Source organism: Panulirus ornatus, chromosome 29, assembly GCF_036320965.1.
Source record: "Panulirus ornatus isolate Po-2019 chromosome 29, ASM3632096v1, whole genome shotgun sequence".
Classification (NCBI taxonomy): domain Eukaryota; kingdom Metazoa; phylum Arthropoda; class Malacostraca; order Decapoda; family Palinuridae; genus Panulirus; species Panulirus ornatus.
This window is the reverse complement of record NC_092252.1, coordinates 14,415,898-14,436,420: the sequence shown is the minus strand read 5'-3', so window position 1 is coordinate 14,436,420 and position 20,523 is coordinate 14,415,898. Positions and strand designations below refer to the sequence as shown.

Genomic DNA, 20,523 nt, shown 5'->3' with positions numbered 1-20,523 from the left:
AGGGAACGAGGAGAAGAGGGAGACCAAATTGGAGGTGGAAAGATGGAGTGAAAAGATTTTGAGTGATCGGGGCCTGAACATGCAGGAGGGTGAAAGGAGGGCAAGGAATAGAGTGAATTGGAGCGATGTGGTATACCGGGGTTGACGTGCTGTCAGTAGATTGAATCAAGGCATGTGAAGCGTCTGGGGTAAACCATGGAAAGCTGTGTAGGTATATATATTTGCGTGTGTGGACGTATGTATATACATGTGTATGGGGGTGGGTTGGGCCATTTCCTTCGTCTGTTTCCTTGCGCTACCTCGCAAATGCGGGAGACAGCGACAAAGCAAAAAAAAAAAAAATATATATATATATATATATATATATATATATATATATATATATATATATATTTTTTTTTTTTTTCATACTATTCGCCATTTCCCGCATTTGCGAGGTAGCGTTAAGAACAGAGGACTGGGCCTTAGAGGGAAAATCCTCACCTGGCCCCCTTCTCTGTTCCTTCTTTTGGAAAATTAAAAAAAAACGAGAGGGGAGGATTTCCAGCCACCCACTCCCTCCCCTTTTAGTCGCCTTCTACGACACGCAGGGAATACGTGGGAAGTATTCTTTCTCCCCTATCCCCAGGGATATATATATATATATATATATATATATATATATATATATATATATATATATATATATATATATATATGTTATTCCTGGGGATAGGGGATTAAGAATACTTCCCACGTATTCCCTGCGTGTTGTAGAAGGCGACTAAAAGGGGAGGGAGCGGGGGGCTGGAAATCCTCCCCTCTCGTTTTTTTTTTTAATTTTCCAAAAGAAGGAACAGAGGGGGCCAGGTGAGGATATTCCAAAAAAGGCCCAGTCCTCTGTTCTTAACGCTACCTCTCTAATGCGGGAAATGGCGAATAGTTTAAAAGAAAGAAAAGAAATATATATATATATGTGTGGCGGGTTGGTGATGGGAAGGGATGAAGGCAGCAAGTATGAATATGTACATGTGTATATATGTATATGTCTCTGTATTTATATGTATGTATACGTTGAAATGTATAGGTATGTATATGTGCATGTGTGGGCGTTTATGTATATACATGTGTATGTGGGTGGGTTGGGCCATTCTTTCATCTGTTTCCTTGTGCTACCTCGCTATCGCGGGAGACAGCGACTAAGTATGATAGATAAATAAATGAATAGTATATGTTGATTTTTATATGTATGTACAGGCCATTCTTTGTCTGTTTCCTGGCACTACCTTACTGACATGGGATGCAGCAATCGGGTATAGTAAAAGATGATAAAAGTATATGTGTTTATTCATTTAGCGAAGATGTGCCTGCAGCAGGGGCATGTGATGTTTCTATGGCTTTTTAATTTGTATAAGGATGGGATGGTGAGGGAGGTGAATGCAGTGTTCTTGTAGAAAGTAGTGTGTCTGCAGCATGTCAATGGTGGGGAGTCCTGAAAGATGAGTCAGTTGTTGTTTGTAGATAACAGGGCACTAGTGACAGATTCAATTGGGAAACTACTGAAGCAGATGTCTGAATTTAGGAGAGTGTGTAAATGGAGAAAGTTGAGAGTAAATGTGAATGAAAGCAATGTTATTAGGTTTAGCGTTGGAGAGAGACCAGTTATTTGGAGTGTGAGTTTGAATGGAAAGAACCTGAGAAAGTGGAATGTTTTAGATACCTGGGAGTGGATATAGCAGTTAATGAAAATGTAGAAGCTGAAGTGAGACGTAGAGTGGATGAGGAGGCTAAGATACCAAGATGCACTGAGGGGTGTCAAGGAAGAGAGTTCATTTTTGATGAGGGCATAGATGGACAAGTTTAATGGAATAGAAGTGCCATTGATGTTGTGTGGATGTGAGGCATGGGCTGTAAATGAGAAAGTACTAAGGAGGGTAGATATGTTGGCCGTGAAATGTTTGAGGACAGTGTATGGTGCAAGAAGTACTGATTTAATTAGAGATGATAAGAATGGAGAGGCAATATGAAGAGTATGGTTTAGAATTGAGGAGGGTGTGGTGAGATGATTTGGACACATGGAGAGGATAAGTGAAGGGAGGTTGATAAATGGGTATATATGACAAATGTGGAGGGGACAACCGTAACACACCTTTTTCTTACCATTTAATTCCTTACTTTGTCAAAACAACATATTGTCATATATTGTCTTCAAACATTTTATTTTCAACACATCCACCCTCCACTGCACATATTCAACTATATCCCATGCCTCACATTCACACATCATCGATGGGACTTCTATTCCTTCAAATGTGCCTATTTTCTCCCTCCTAGCTTAACAACCTTTCTTTCCACACATTCTTCAATGCTCGAAGAACCTTGGCCCTTCACCCACCTCTTTGACTCACTTTTGCTTCCATGGTTCCATATGCTACCATATCCACTGCCAGGTTTCTAAAACACTTCACATCCTCCCAATTTTATCCATTTAGACTTGGACTCCAAATTGCCTGTTCTTCTGCATGCTAAACCTAGTGAACCAGAGAATTTTCTAGTGAATTGTTTATTGAAATATTCTCTGTAGTATTGGTATTGCTGAAGGTAACATTCATATTAAAAGCTTTGAGTTCTCCATTTACTCAAAGCCTTTGATATGAACATATCCTTCAGCAATATCAATACTGTTGAGAATATTTTGATTAAAAATTCACTAGAAAATTATGTAGGCTGTATTTATGGAATACCTTGCAGAAGCTGTAATGTATTTTGTACAGGCCAGACTTTAAGGATTAGTCCTCTTAAAGAAGATAGCCTCAAGTTTGAAGAAATAGTGGAGGATGGCCCATTCAGGCAATACGTAATGGGAAAAGTAACTGTAGGGAACTGCATAGTGGTGCTAATTTTACTTAATCCTTCAGAGATTTGCAAAGTTCCAAAACAAATACACAATGATAACAAAGAAGTAGTAATCAGATTGATACATTGAGCATTAAAAGTTTTGAGAGATGATAATGATAAAGGGGGATTTTAGGTATAGATAGATAGATTCATGAATATGGGTTCTCATATAATAGGGAGTCATGGAGGCAACTTTTAAGTGGGTACACTGGAAAATTTCCTTACCACTATGCCAGTGACCATACTAGAATTATAAGGACTGACATGCCATTATAGCTAGATCTTATCTTTATGCACACTAGCATGAATATATCATATATGATGTATCATTTGGAAAAAGTGATCATGTAATTAAATGAGCAGAGGTAAAACAAGACGTAAAGAAGGGATATGGTTATGGAAACCACAAATTCCATAGTAACATAGATTGGGAAATGGAGTTAAGTAGCAAGAGACCAAGACCTTGTGGTGAAAAGTTTTGTGAAATTTGCTGTGGAGTAGTAACATGATACCTCTAGCCTCAAATACATAGGGAATGGTAAGAAAGAGGAAAAATGTCAAAAAGCATAGGAGCTTTGAGATTTGCAGTGGTGTAGATATGAATAGAACTCCAGCCAGCCAGCATTTTTAAGGTGCAAGAAAGCTAGGAACAAGTATACTACTATAGAAATGGGGAACATAGAAACTTTGGATAAGAATGTTGTGTTACCAAGGCAAGAGAAAATCCAAAACATTTCACAGTAGAAGACACTATATCCTTGACACTAGTGTAATGGAATGATGAAGCTTTAGAAAATTTCAAAATATTTAGAAAAGATTTTAACAGAATACTGAAAGGTCTTGACTTATACAAGACTCATAGTCCGAATAAAATTTCATCCTTAATACTGAAGATGTGTACAAGTATGCTGGATACACCTCTTGAAATGCTGTTCAAGATGTTGCTGGAGAGAGGCAAATTGCCAAGAAAATAGAAAAAGATGAATGTTATACCTGTCTGTAAGAGAAGAGACAAGGAACAGGCTCTAAACTCCAGATTTGTCTCACGGATGAGTATGGTCTGTAAGGTTCTGGAGAAAATAATTAGAAAGCAAATGGAGAACTTTCTATAGAGAAAAAATTACCATAATTAGAGTCATTAGTTTTAGAGAAAGGAGGTCATATGTAACAAACCTCTTAAATTGTATAAGAGGGTAAGCTCTGTCTTAGACAAAAGGTAAGGCTGGGTGGATTGTTTGTACCTGAACTGGCAGAAAGCATTTAACACTGTGTATTGCATGGGAGGCTGTTCAAAAAGCTGGATCACCAGGCAGGAATCAAGAGGAAACTCCTTTGATGAATAGATTATCATACTGGAAGAGAACAAAGGATGCATGTTGAAGGAGCCTTCTTCAAATGGGTTAAAGTGACCACTAGAGAACAACGGAATTCTGTTATGGGACTATAAATCTTCTTGATTAATGTGAATGACTTGCCAGAAGGTATGTACTTCTACCAGATTACATTTGCAGATCATGCAAAATTTGCAATGGAAATGAAAAGGAAGGAGGATCACAACTTAAAGGGGACTTAAACATACTCAAAATTGGTCTTATACATGAAATTCTACCCTAGCAAATGTTAAGTAATGAGGATGGGACACAGTATGTGAAGACCTCGGTATAATTATTATTTGGCAGGAAATAAGCTTCAGGATTCTGTGTGAGAAGGAAATTGGGATTCAGCACTGAATCTGATGTGTTGCCAGAGTCACAAATCAGGAAAGTAACAAAGAAGACAGACTGTATGCTAGAAAATATTAGGGAAATATTTTGCAAAATGTTCATATATTACATAAGGCCAATACTAGAATATCCTTCTTGAGTTTAGTAACCTCACCTAAAGAAGCACAAAGAGCTGATAGAGAAGGACCAGGGTAGGGCTTAGAATATGGCACTAGAATTAAGAGAGATGAGTAGTAGAGAAGAGAGAAAAGTTAAGGGAGACCTGATCGTAACCTTTAGAATTTTAAACTAGTTTGATGACATGGAAGTTGTATGATAGCAGAGAATGTTTAAGAGATGGGGCCCCATATGTGTGAGAATACATCCTCGTACAGTACAAATAGGTAAATACTGTACATATAACAAACAGTCAGCTGCTTCTGAATGTTTAAGTAACAGATTTTTTATTTGTTTGGACATTTTTTCCTTATATATGTGATTGTTGAATATTATATACACCACATAGGACATTTTTACCATGAGATGCATTCTTTCATGTACAAGAGCATAAAAATCACAGGTGTGCGATGTGGGAAAGGAGCCCTGTTAAACATGCAAATATTTGTTATGGCCAAATAATGTGCAGAAAAGGTGTGGGGAGGTTAGCTTATACTCAGATAATGCAGAGGAAAGGTTATCACACTTATAAGACCTAATAGATATGAATAGATCCAAGTGTCATGAATATGCCAGCATAGGTATTCTGAAGGACACACAATGACACATGCAGGTACCAGAGTGTTTAAAACATATTACGTATCACTAGTAAAAGAGAAAACTATCTTACTGTATATAAAGTTACAAGGAAACATGAATGTAATCTGATATATTGAATATATGCACATCAGTTGAAAGTGAATATGCTCATATTATTTTCATACTTGCTCACCTCAGTGAAGAAGTGTCAGGAACAATCAGGAACAGACAAATGGTGGCTTTATTTTCACTCACCCATTTTCTAGTTGTCATGTATAATGCACCAAAACCCCACAGACATTTCTGAGGCTTCTCCTGGCTGCTTCATATGCCATGGTTCATCCGAGTAACTGCACATCACCCATCATATACCATATCACTTCAGTTCATTCTGCCCTATGTACACCTCGCCCCCTCTTAAATGTTCAGGTCACAATACCTCAGAGCCTCTTCTCTCCATCCCTCCACATTTCCCTCTCTGTCTTCCCTTTCACTAGTTTCTCCCATTTCTGACATGTTGATCCTTTTAGTCAATCTTTCTTCAACATCCTCTTCATATGTCCATACCATTTCAGCACACCTTGGTCACTTTTTTCAGTCATTTTGAGCTTACTTTTACACATCACTCTTACACTGGCATTGCTTACGTGATTAAAAAACCTTTCACCATATATTGCCCTCTGACATCTCATTTCTACATATCCATCCTCCTTTATTTTACATTCAGGGAGAAAGACTTGCATCCATATAATGCTGTCAGGGGTAGTTTACCTTCAGAGATACCATCCTTTGTCATAAGCTCTGACCTCTCATTCTACACACACGTCAGCACACCTCTGACCTCTCATTCTACACACACATCAGCACACTCAGGACCTTAGCCCCATTTTCCACCCTGTGCTACCATGCCCATTCCCAGGCCTGTAAAACACACTGCCTTCTCTAAGTAATAGATTGATGCACTCAAACAAGTTTTCTCTTTTTCCATGGGGACAAATCTTTACACAGTTGTTGCTTTAACAGTTCAGTCCCAGTCGAAGGTATTTTGACATCAACTGGAGCACATTTTAGGAAAGTTCAGTTTTGCAACTCAGTGTATAGCATTGGTGATGCTCCAAGCCAAAATGATGACTTTCTAAGTAAACAAAGTATTTCTGTCTTTTATCTAAGATCTTCAGAAAGCTTTACTCCAAGCACTGGATTCCTTAGTCTGTTGAAAATATATGAGAAAGCTCCAAAGGGCTTTGCCTTAGACAGTCTCTTCAATCTCCTTCATGGTTTTGGTAGATGCCTTGTGCTCCAGATTGGGCTTTCATTCCACAGAAGCCTGTGAAAGTGTGAACTTTTGGGAGGATGAATGAAAATCCTTGCATACCATAATGGAGTTGTTGGAATGGGGTGTCTTCTCTCTTGAGTATACTTTTTGAATTCTGGATTCTGACTTCCATGGTTCTTTATTTCCCAGAATGTCGTGATCCAGGCATAAAGGATCCTGCTTCTCATGGACAACACTAGCAGTCCATTGCCTAAAGAACAAAGCTCTTAGGAATCTCTTTCATTATATAAAGAAAAAAATCTTTGCAATGTACAAAAGTCTTCTTCTCTGGCATTCTCTTTACAAGGAGCTTGCATGTATGGACAAATGCCCTATCAAAATTGTTAACAAGATGTCCATAGGAATAAATGCTTGTACATAGATCCTTTCATAAGGGGTGGCTCATTTGGCAGACCTTGCCACCAAAGCAAATACTTTGTTGCTAATCTATTTCTCTCCAGTGTTTGATAGAGGGGCAGTAGCAACATAAGCTCTGATCATGGACTGGAACTGTTAGAACCAACTTCGTCTTTCTCCCATTGAATCTTTTTGGGAAAGTTATTCCTAAATTGATTGTTTTTTAGGGGCTTAGTGGGTTATGTAACCTTAAAGTGGGAGAGACAATCCAGGTGCCAGGAAGTTGTTCAGCTTTGCAACCTCCTCAACTGACACTACTAGTTTTCATGGAACAGGTCAACCTTAGTTCAGGAGCGTAACTTCAAAGCTCTTGATTTTAGAATTTATTCTTGGTTTTCCTTAAGAACTTTTACAGTCCGTTACATGGAGAGGATTTGATAAATGATATTTTCCATGACATTCATGTCTCTCCCCACTGACAGTATTATTGAGCTTAGAAACTCTTCCAACCTTTCGTTGAAGATTGAGCTTTTACTATAGTTTTGGAAGCACTCTGGGTAGCTTTCTTCACTAGAGTTTTTCTTATGATAAAAACAAGACTAGTAGTACTACAAGAGCACTCTTAGTGGGCTTTGGTATAAAATTTTTTAGACCTACCTAAGCTTTGCTTTCATTTCTCTTAAAAGAGCCAATACTGCATCAGAAGTGAGAGCTGTCAGATGCCCTAGATCTGTTATAAATAGGTTTTCTTTTCTAATGGCAATAGTGCACCACATCATCTTATCATGAAAGCTCCTGTTAGGAGCCCTTGGTACAAGAAGAGTTATTGAGATACTTAGAGACTGGACATAAAAACCCTCATTCTTTTTATGATGATGACTTGGGTTAAGATAAATCCTTGATTCAGCTTTTTGGCAAAAATAGATAAATAATTAAACTAAATCTAAAAGTATCCATTTTGATTTATTTTTGGAGGATTACAGCGATAGAACTTCATTCCTCATATTCATTTAAATCTTCGAGAGAGTTTATATATATCACCTGGGACTATTGAGGGGGAACATCTGTTTGTTTTTTCAAAAGGAAGCTTAACCCCTAAGTGCTGGGAGTCTTCACATGAGCACTGATTTTCGTGGACTTACATTAAACTATCCATTGAAACTGTGGCATTTGTATAGCTGTTAAGTGTTTCAAGGTTACTATAGATGCTTACTACAGAAACTACCATGCTCTCACTCTTTTTGGAAGCAGTTTTGAAATGTGGATATCTATGTACATATCATGTAAATGTATAAAAATATTTGTTAGTAAATGTGTAAAAATTTATGTAGATATGTGTAAATAGTAACCATAGACAGGGATAAATCTCATATAGTGAATGTGAGTTAAAAGGCTCAACCCATGTTTAACCTTCCCCAACACTTCCCCACCACCTTTGCCAAGGGAATTATGCCTTATCCTTATAACTATCTCATGGCCACATGAATTATGTTAGCTCACTTGTTTCTTTATCATGAATAGTGATACGTATTACTGAATTTGCATAAAAGGCCAACCCCCTACTCTTCCTCCACTGCTCCTCACCAAGGGCACTTTACCATGGCCATATAAGTTATGGTGACACATTTTTGTACAGATTGTCTACTTTTATATATATTTCTTTCATTTTATGGTGAGAAACTTAAAATTTTGACATTCATTTATTGTCAGATCATGATTACAGAATTGTAAATCACCCAACATTGAAGGATTAAAATTTTCCATGGAAAGAGTGTTCTCTTCCATGATTAAGACGTATTTTGTTGGACCAACCTGGCCTATATGATACAGTCTGTGATTTTGGGAAGATAATCTTCCCCTTAGCATCTCTGAGGAACATTTCTGTGCAGGAAATCAGCAGTAGAGGTCTTCACCATCCCTTGAACATTTTCAACAGTGATACCTTACATCAGATTGATTGTTTGGTGCTGATGTTGCCTTCTGTGCCTCAAAAGGACCCAAGTATACCACAAAGTGACTCTTGATAATCATTTTTGCTTTGCTTTATCAACTTTTTTAAGAAAGTTTCTCCCTAACCCTCCTCTTTCATGTTAGTATTCTTTCAGGGCTTGTGGGATGATCCAACCCTGGAGAGAAACATAGATTTTGGAGTAAAAAAACTTCCTCTGTGGGGCAGTGTCGTACAAGCAGTTTTTCTGGGTTGTTTCTTGCCACATCTACCCTTGTCTTTCAAAAAAAAAAAGATTTCAACCAACAGAGACCACAGTTGGGTTGATGCCCTTTTCCAAGAATTTTGAAGCAATGGCCAGTTGGATGATTGTGTCATTGCTGTTTGGTCAAAGGGCCAACTTAGACCAAGCTAGCAGGCTACTACTACCAAATAGGTGATTTTTTATGAGTGAGAAGCTTTTACTTCAGAAAGCATGGGTTTAAGAGGTTTCTCACCCCTGGTGATCATAGACATTTTCATAAGGCTCGTGGGACATTGCCTCTGAAAGAAAGTTTTTCAAGCTTTGGAAGTTACATTTTTTGGTTGATCTGGTACTTTCCTCGTCAGTGATTTGATTTTCAAATGGATCAGTTTTCATGTCTCACGTGGTAGAATAGTGAGTAGTCTGTCCATTTTTCTTGCTGGGCTTTTTTTTTTTTTTAATATATATACTTGGGTATTCTTACAGAATATGTTGTTTTTGTTTTTCCTTGTGTGAAGTTCTAAGCTGTAATACACTTGTTCATTGCCTTTGTACTGGTTGCCATTCATAGATTATCATATATTTTTCCCTGCTTTTTTCAGGGTTGTATTGTTGTAGTTCTTGAGTAAAATGTTTTCCACACATAGAGGATTAACAAAACATCATTTTCATAAGCGAAAATGTGTTGTACATGTATCAGATTGATAAAGATATATAAAGGAAAGATATTATAGGAAGAGAGCTAATGCCAGTATCATAACATAAGAACCAGTCTTTGAAAATAGTGTTTCTTTTGAATTATTGTAATTAATGAAAATGTAAGAACTGCCAGATTACTTATGTAATGATTTCTTGGTATTCAATTCTTCCTATCAAAATCATTATTTCTATAAATGCATCACAGTTATTTAGTTTTCAGAATGATAGTGCTAAAGCTTTCATTTTACAGTATTACAAGGTGTGTGATTGAGAAACATCGACTGTATATATGTTTATAACATGGAGTTTTGTGAAACTTTTGATATCTACAGAATCGGAACAAAGAGGAGGGGTCACGGAGAGAACATAAACATAAAGAACGGTCTAGATCACGTGAACCAGACTTGGACACACTTACCAAAGAAAGCAAGAAGGAAAAGAAAGAGAGAAAAAGGGTTAGTACATTTGCAGTCTATTTTTCTTGTTACATTACATTTACATAATTTTCCCTTTTTGCCATTTCTCATTGTGGTAACTTTTGTAGTTTCACCATGATTGTATTTTACCATCATCACCCCACCTAACTCTCATCTCAAATAATGCCCTATCCATAAAACACAACCTATCCAAACTCCTACATTTATTTCAAACCATTCAGTCATGCCACGACTTGCTTACATGCACTACTTCCATTATGGAAGCTCAGCACAGCTTTCAAAAGTCTGCCATGCACACCATGTAGAATCATGATTTTCCTGAGAGCTTTCCTATCCATTCAGATGATCCTGTGTTCTTATCTAAGCCAGAGTGAATGTAGGATAGAATCTGGGCCATTTCAGTATTGTATATAGGGTACAGATGTTCAAATTGAACAGAAATTAACCTAATACACTAATTTGTGAAAGTAATGGGAAATTGCAGTATATTGTCAGTTTGCATATATAAAGGACTGTAAGCTGTGGCTAAATTTAGATGTTGAGAAATAAAGCTCATAAAGGTTATAAGTAGTCATGTAGCAAAGAAAAGCAGCTGTTGTGAAAGCTTTCATAAGTGGAAAGAATTTAGGTATGCAGGACAATGTGAAAGAAGCTTGCAGAAAGTAGTACTCTTATGCATGGTATGAATGCAGCTTTATGTAGGTCAGCTTGGTATAAAGTAAAATCAGTAAAACTGGATAACGTGAATAGTGTAGTTGGAATGAGGAGATGGATAGAATGAGGAATGATTTGAGAAAGATATGCAGTGGGAAAATAGCATATGAAAGTTACATGGATTAATTAATTTTTTTTTTTTTAGGATGGTGTGGCCATATCAGATTTATGGCAGATGATTGGTTCATCAAGAATATGTTTAGGAGTACAGTTGAAGATACAAAGATGAGAGATATGGCATGGAAGAGATGGATAGATGCAGTAAGAGAAGATTAGGGCTAGGGATATTTCAGAGGAAGATGTTAAAGAACTGATTGGAGATGAGATGCAAAGGAAGCATTTTGTGTATAGAGGTGGTGTGAATGGAGTGTTAGTCCAACCTGACAAACCAACTAAGAATGGAAATTGATAAAGTAAATTATTATATTAGTTAAACACTAAAACACTCTGGGCTTGGGTTGGAATTGTGTATCAGTGATGTTAGAGTGTGCATAACTACTTAATCTGCTTTATAAGGATTAGAATTGATGATGATGATAGATAGATATTTATATATATATTGCTCATCGAATGGGGACATATGCATAACTGAGCATCAAGAAAGATAATTGATTTATCTGTAATCTGTGTCTACCTCTTGATCCATTGATCTTAAGAGGTAGCATCAAGAAGAGACAAAAACTGAGCCCTTTAGAAAAATGCTTGTTGCTTTTCATCTGTTGTTCCTATTTTCTTCCTGTTTTCAGAGAGTAATAATACAGGGAAAGGAATTTTACCTCCTTGCTCTTACCCAGTCACTTTCTCTGAAATACAGAACATATTGTAGCATTATCTCTTTCTGCTCTTAGGGCTTTATATATATTCTGTTTTCATTATACAAACCCAGGATCCCTTCTCCAAGGCTGCACTATGGTCAGAAGCTGGAAGAAGACAGACTCCTTTAAAGAAAGAAGTTCTTAGACAAGATTGTATCCGGATGGTATCACCTTGCTAAAGGAGAATTTACCTTAACATTTTGACCAAGGAGTACTTTCCATCTCCTATGGAGTTCTTGCAGTACTCAAGATGCCATCCATTTTCACAGGGTGGGACTACAGGCTGTAATGTTTAGTAATTACCTGTTTGTACTTATAAGGGAAGGGGGCTCTACACTCACTGGGCTCTATTTCTTGAACATTCTCTTGTATCATACAGCACTTCACATTCTTTCTTAACAAGTTTCACATCATCAGTCTGTCTCAAGATGTTAAAGATTGTCATTAGGTCACCCCTCACTTTTCTCTCTTTCAAGGTGTGCAAATTTAATGCATATTACCCGTTGACTCAGCTTCCTTAATTCTGGTACCATAATTTTTTGCCCTCCTTTGGCAAATCATTCACATTGATCAAAAGGAGTAAGACTCCCAGAACAGAACCCTGAGGCACACTTCTGGTGACTTAACCCACTTGGAAAAGGCTCCTCTGGAAAAGGCTTTCTGACATGTATCATATGTTCGCTTCCACTTAGATAATTTATCCTTTGGAGGAGTCTCCTCCTTAATACTGCCTGCTGATAAAGTTTCTTGATGAGCCTTACATATACTACAGTGTCAGATGCTCTCTGGTAGTCCAGTACCTTACAGACCACACTTGTTTGGGAGACTGGTCTGTGGTTTAGCACCTGTTCCTGTTTCCTTTCTTTTAGATGGATTTGATGTTTGCCCTTTTCCTTGCCTTTGGTACATTTAATTTTTCAGGTAATATCTTGGACGATATTTCAGTTGGTTTATCTAATGTATCTGCATTCATCATGAACACATATGATTAAATTTCATCTAGACCATGATCTTTGTATAGGTCAAGACCTTTTAGTATTCTGTTGATGTCTTTAACAGATATCTCAAATGTTTTGTAAAACATCCTCTCCATCCCATCTTGCTAAAGTTGGGGCTATAGGGTCTCCCACAGTGAAAACACTTTTGAAATTTATTGTTCTGTTCCTCACATACCCATACATTATCCTGTACAATTGTTTCTGTTAATTTTTGCCTGATTAGTCGTTATTTAACAAGATTTACTCCTGATGAATGTATGGAAATGGTTTGGATTTTTTCCTGCTTTTCCACAATATTCTTTTGTAACTTTCATTCTTCCTCCTGTCTCCTTTCTCCATGCAAATGCTGGCTGGCTGAAGTGCCACATATATCTACTCTCCACATCTCGAAGCTTCTATGGTTTTTAAAATTTTTTGATAAACTAATCTTTCAGTTCTGGTTTTCCCACTTGAAAATAGACATAGACGGAATGAATAAAGGACAACTTTGAGCTACAAAGTGATTCCTGGACTGATAAACAAATCTTATGAGACCTGACAAAATTACTTAAATCTATTTAGCTTAGAAAAGAGAAGGTTAAGAGTTGATATATTACATGTATTCAAGATTATCAAAGGCCTTGATAATCACAGTCTAACATGATTCGTAAGGCTTGACTCATTAGATTTTACTCACAGTAAAAGATATCGATTAGTGGACTAGTGTTTTATCTTGAATGAGGTGAAGTACATTTTCAATAGGATTGTTTGTATATGGAGTGATTTGTCTCAGAGTGGTTGAAAGCAGTATTATAGGTACATATAAGAATAGACTTGATAGATATTTCACTTCAGTCCATGGCTATTACTTATTATTAGGCCCTCCTTAGTCACGGGAAAAGGTTGCATGTTTTGTCATTGAATTATCTGTATCTCTTTCTACTTTTACTACACTAATCTGGAGTTTCTGATATATTCCACTATCACAGCCATCCTTGAAAGGACCCAGTGGTTTATTGTTGTTTGAATTCCTTTGTTCTCCTTTGTCTTTGTGTATGTGTAGGGTATTACCAGATTCCACTTGGTGTCATCCTCAGCAAAATAGATAAACATCCACATCCACATCCAGGCCCCACAGAACTTTCCATGGTTTACCCCAGACGCTCACATACCCTGATTCAATCCATTGACAGCACGTCAACCCCGGTATACCACATCGATCCAATTCACTCTATTATTTGCCCGCCTTTCACCCTCCTGCATGTTCAGGCCCCGATCACTCAAAATATTTTTCACTCCATCTTTCCACCTCCAATTTGGTCTCCCACTTCTCCTTGTTCCCTCCACCTACGACACATATATCCTCTTGGTCAATCTTTCCTCACTCATTCTCTCCATGTGCCCAAACCATTTCAAAACACCCTCTTCTGCTTTCTCAACCACGCTCTTTTAATTTCCACACATCTCTCTTACCCGTACGTTACTTACTCGATCAAACCACCTCACACCACACATTGTCCTCAAACATCTCATTTCCAGCACATCCACCCTCCTGCGCGCAACTCTATCCATAGCCCATGCCTCGCAACCGTACAAAATTGTTGGAACCACTATTCCTTCAAACATACCCTTTTTGCTTTCCGAGATAATGTTCTCGACTTCCACACATTCTTCAAGGCTCCCAGGATTTTCGCCCCCTCCCCCACCCTATGATCCACTTCCGCTTCCATGGTTCCATCCACTGCCAGATCCACTCCCAGATATCTAAAACACTTTACTTCCTCCAGTTTTTCTCCATTCAAACTTACCTCCCAATTGACTTGACCCTCAACCCTACTGTACCTAATAACCTTGCTCTTATTCACATTTATTCTTAACTTTCTTCTTTCACACACTTTACCAAACTCAGTCACCAGCTTCTGCAGTTTCTCACATGAATCAGCCACCAGCGCTGTATCATCAGCGAACAACAACTGACTCACTTCCCAAGCTCTCTCATCCACAACAGACTTCATACTTGCCCCTCTTTCCAAAACTCTTGCATTCACCTCCCTAACAACCCCATCCATAAACAAAGTAAACAACCATGGAGACATCACACACCCCTGCCGCAAACCTACATTCACTGAGAACCAATCACTTTCCTCTCTTCCTACACGTACACATGCCTTACAACCTCGATAAAAACTTTTCACTGCTTCTGACAACTTGCCTCCCACACCATATATTCTTAATACCTTCCACAGAGCATCTCTATCAACTCTATCATATGCCTTCTCCAGATCCATAAATGCTACATACAAATCCATTTGCTTTTCTAAGTATTTCTCACATACATTCTTCAAAGCAAACACCTGATCCACACATCCTCTACCACTTCTGAAACCACACTGCTCTTCCCCAATCTGATGCTCTTTACATGCCTTCACCCTCTCAATCAATACCTTCCCATATAATTTACCAGGAATACTCAACAAACTTATACCTCTGAAATTTGAGCACTCACTCTTATCCCCTTTGCCTTTGTACAATGGCACTATGCACGCATTCCGCCAATCCTCAGGCACCTCACCATGAGTCATACATACATTAAATAACCTTACCAACCAGTCAATAATACAGTCATATATATATATATATATATATATATATATATATATATATATATATATATATATATATATATATATATATATATTATTTATATTTTTTATTATACTTTGTCGCTGTCTCCCGCGTTTGTGAGGTACCGCAAGGAAACAGACGAAAGAAATGGCCCAACCCCCCCCCATACACATGTATATACATACATCCACACACACAAATATACATACCTACACAGCTTTCCATGGTTTACCCCAGACGCTTCACATGCCTTGATTCAATCCACTGACAGCACGTGAGAGAGTATCATTAAATTTTAGGGAGAATAAAAAGATGTTCTGGAAGGAGGTAAATAAAGTGCGTAAGACAAGGGAGCAAATGGGAACTTCAGTGAAGGGCGCAAATGGGGAGGTGATAACAAGTAGTGGTGATGTGAGAAAGAGATGGAGTGAGTATTTTGAAGGTTTGTTGAATGTGTTTGATGATAGAGTGGCAGATATAGGGTGTTTTGGTCGAGGTGGTGTGCAAAGTGAGAGGGTTAGGGAAAATGATTTGGTAAACAGAGAAGAGGTAGTAAAAGCTTTGCGGAAGATGAAAGCCGGCAAGGCAGCAGGTTTGGATGGTATTGCAGTGGCATATATTAAAAAAGGGGGTGACTGTATTATTGACTGGTTGGTAAGGTTATTTAATGTATGTATGACTCATGGTGAGGTGCCTGAGGATTGGCGGAATGCGTGCATAGTGCCATTGTACAAAGGCAAAAGGGATAAGAGTGAGTGCTCAAATTTCAGAGGTATAAGTTTGTTGAGTATTCCTGGTAAATTATATGGGAGGGTATTGATTGAGAGGGTGAAGGCATGTACAGAGCATCAGATTGGGGAAGAGCAGTGTGGTTTCAGAAGTGGTAGAGGATGTGTGGATCAGGTGTTTGCTTTGAAGAATGTATGTGAGAAATACTTAGAAAAGCAAATGGATTTGTATGTAGCATTTATGGATCTGGAGAAGGCATATGATAGAGTTGATAGAGATGCTCTGTGGAAGGTATTAAGAATATATGGTGTGGGAGGAAAGTTGTTAGAAGCAGTGAAAAGTTTGTATCGAGGATGTAAGGCATGTGTACGTGTAGGAAGAGAGGAAAGTGATTGGTTCTCAGTGAATGTAGGTTTGCAGCAGGGGTGTGTGATGTCTCCATGGTTGTTTAATTTGTTTATGGATGGGGTTGTTAGGGAGGTGAATGCAAGAGTTTTGGAAAGAGGGGCAAGTATGAAGTCTGTTGTGGATGAGAGAGCTTGGGAAATGAGTCAGTTGTTGTTCGCTGATGATACAGCGCTGGTGGCTGATTCATGTGAGAGACTGCAGAAGCTGGTGACTGAGTTTGGTAAAGTGTGTGAAAGAAGAAAGTTAAGAGTAAATGTGAATAAGAGCAAGGTTATTAGGTACAGTAGGGTTGAGGGTCAAGTCAATTGGGAGGTAAGTTTGAATGGAGAAAAACTGGAGGAAGTAAAGTGTTTTAGATATCTGGGAGTGGATCTGGCAGCGGATGGAACCATGGAAGCGGAAGTGGATCATAGGGTGGGGGAGGGGGCGAAAATCCTGGGAGCCTTGAAGAATGTGTGGAAGTCAAGAACATTATCTCGGAAAGCAAAAATGGGTATATTTGAAGGAATAGTGGTTCCAACAATTTTGTATGGTTGTCAGGCGTGGGATATGGATAGAGTTGTGCGCAGGAGGGTGGATGTGCTGGAAATGAGATGTTTGAGGACAATGTGTGGTGTGAGGTGGTTTGATCGAGTAAGTAACGTAAGGGTAAGAGAGTTGTGTGGAAATAAAAAGAGCATGGTTGAGAGAGCAGAAGAGGGTGTTTTGAAATGGTTTGGGCACATGGAGAGAATGAGTGAGGAAAGATTGACCAAGAGGATATATGTGTCGGAGGTGGAGGGAACGAGAAGTGGGAGACCAAATTGGAGGTGGAAAGATGGAGTGAAAAAGACTTTGTGTGATTGGGGCCTGAACATGCAGGAGGGTGAAAGGCGTGCAAGGAATAGAGTGAATTGGAATGATGTGGTATACCGGGGTCGACATGCTATCAGTGGATTGAATCAGGGCATGTGAAGCGTCTGGGGTAAACCATGGAAAGCTGTGTAGGTATGTATATTTGCGTGTGTGGACGTATGTATATACATGTGTATGGGGGTGGGTTGGGCCATTTCTTTCGTCTGTTTCCTTGCGCTGCCTCGCAAACGCGGGAGACAGCGACAAAGCAAAAAAAAAAAAAAAATGAATAGATAAAATAAAATGAATATATATATACGTGGGGTAAACCATGGAAAGTTTTGTGGGGCCTGGATGTGGAAAGGGAGCTATGGTTTTGATGCATTACACGTGACAGCTTGAGACTGAGTGTGAACGAATGTGGCCTTTGTTGTCTTTTCCTAGTGCTAGCTCACATGCGCTTGGTGGAGGGGGGTGCCATTTCATGTTTGTCGGGGTGGCGATGGGAATGGATGAAGGCCGCAAGAATGAATATGTACATGTGTATATTGCAGTGCAGCAGTCCCATAAAAGTTGTCCTGGGTCATGTATGATGATAATGATTGTTTGAACTGATGAACTAAGCTAACTGCATATGAATGCATGTTTTGTACTGTACACCTTTATGTATCTCAACAATTCAAACTCACAAAGACATGTCATCAGGAACCACTCTCTTGACATGAAGTTTTCATTTAACTTCATCGACGCATTCCTGGAAGACACAGCTTCAGGTAAAATTATGTTGATCATTTGATCAAAAGTGGATTCAGGTTGCATTCTCAGACAGATCAGAAACTTTTTTTTTTATAAAAACTGCCAAAAGCCTCTCCTGATGATTAGATAATAACTCATGACAGAAGTAAAACTAGTGTAAACAAAAGTCTCTGTTGTTGAATTTTCTCCAGAATCTTTCTTCATACCTTCAAATAAACCTGTTGTTTTATCCATGATCAAGAGAACCCTCACTGGTCTCCAGTGTAGACAATAATCCTCCAGCCAAATAATCTACCTGGTAATTGTTCCATATTAGTCTTTAAACCACTATTTTTCTAATCAGTTGAATCTAAGGTGAAGCAGCAGCAGTTTTTAGAAATTCATTATTTCATCAAAATTTGTAACATCAGTCCTTTGTGTTGTTCCTGGAAATGAGTGTACCTTACTAATGTTGACAACACATATGCAAGCATCAGAATGTTTACTTATATCAAATTTCCCTTGTAAGGTTATTGATGTCCTTTATTTTGATTGAGGAATTTTAGAATCATTTCTTTTGTCAGTTTGTACATATGTTTGTGTCTCTGATGCCCATTTCCTATGAGAACAGTCCCAAGGGGATGGATGCGGAAAAAGTGTCTCCATAACTGGTGAACTTCAGTGCCGTATCTTAGCTTTTTTGCCTCAATCTTAACTGGTTACTGGTAGAGGGTAACTCTAGCATAGGGTTTTATTCGGTGTTTTGTCAGCCATAGTAGATCGTGCATTTTGCCGTGTCAGTAATGGAAATGACATACATGTAACCTCAAAATGACATCAACTTTAATAAAAAAAAACTCATTATGTAACCTCAAAATGACATCAACTTTAATAAAAAAAAACTCATTATGATTACAGGGGGGGTCCCTACAGAACAATAACTTACAGAGTGAGATTTTGCGAGTGACATCAGAGAATTATGGTAGAAATTTGTAGAACGATACTTAAATTTTGCAATAGCGACATTTAAAGAAATATGTATGTATTTTTTTTATGTTCTTTTCAATTTTTTTTTTTTTTTTTTTTTTTTTTTTTTTTTTTTTTTTTTTTAATACTTTGTCGCTGTCTCCCGCGTTTGCGAGGTAGCGCAAGGAAACAGACGAAAGAAATGGCCCAACCCTCCCCATACACATGTACATACACACGTCCACACACGCAAATATACATACCTACACAGCTTTCCATGGTTTACCCCGGACGCTTCACATGCCTTGATTCAATCCACTGACAGCACGTCAACCCCTGTATACCACATCGCTCCAATTCACTCTATTCCTTGCCCTCCTTTCACCCTCCTGCATGTTCAGGCCCCGATCACACAAAATCCTTTTCACTCCATCTTTCCACCTCCACTTTGGTCTCCCTCTTCTCCTCGTTCCCTCCACCTCCGACACATATATCCTCTTGGTCAATCTTTCCTCACTCATTCTCTCCATGTGCCCAAACCATTTCAAAACACCCTCTTCTGCTCTCTCAACCACGCTCTTTTTATTTCCACACATCTCTCTTACCCTTACGTTACTTACTCGATCAAACCACCTCACACCACACATTGTCCTCAAACATCTCATTTCCAGCACATCCATCCTCCTGCGCACAACTCTATCCATAGCCCATGCCTCGCAACCATACAACATTGTTGGAACCACTATTCCTTCAAACATACCCATTTTTGCTTTCCGGGATAATGTTCTCGACTTCCACACATTTTTCAAGGCTCCCAAAATTTTCGCCCCCCTCCCCCACCCTATGATCCACTTCCGCTTCCATGGTTCCATCCGCTGACAGATCCACTCCCAGATATCTAAAACACTTCACTTCCTCCAGTTTTTCTCCATTCAAACTCACCTCCCAATTGACTTGACCCTCAACCCTACTGTACCTAATAACCTTGCTCTTATTCACATTTACTCTTAACTTTCTTCTTCCACACACTTTACCAAACTCCGTCACCAGCTTCTGCAGTTTCTCACATGAATCCGCCACCAGCGCTGTATCATCAGCGAACAACAACTGACTCACTTCCCAAGCTCTCTCATCCCCAACAGACCTCATACTTGCCCCTCTTTCCAAGACTCTTGCATTTACCTCCCTAACAACCCCATCCATAAACAAATTAAACAACCATGGAGACATCACACACCCCTGCCGCAAACCTACATTCACTGAGAACCAATCACTTTCCTCTCTTCCTACACGTACACATGCCTTACATCCTCGATAAAAACTTTTCACTGCTTCTTTTCAATTATTAGTGAAATATTTAAGTTATTGGAAAGCTTTCTAGTTA

The 20,523-nt window shown here is 38.6% G+C and overlaps 1 protein-coding gene across 3 annotated transcripts in view; it reads left to right on the top strand.

The window, feature by feature from the left end:
* tho2 (THO complex subunit 2-like protein) overlaps positions 1-20,523 on the top strand; it is a 201,030-nt gene that overhangs the window by 169,360 nt on the left and 11,147 nt on the right. For 2 of the 3 annotated variants that reach the window (XM_071679275.1, XM_071679276.1), the window contains exon 28: positions 10,232-10,354. The exons of the other annotated variant lie outside the window; for it this stretch is intronic. In XM_071679275.1, the coding sequence (XP_071535376.1) occupies positions 10,232-10,354 (123 nt within the window). The remainder of the gene's footprint in view (positions 1-10,231; positions 10,355-20,523) is intronic. 3 annotated transcript variants of the gene reach the window in all.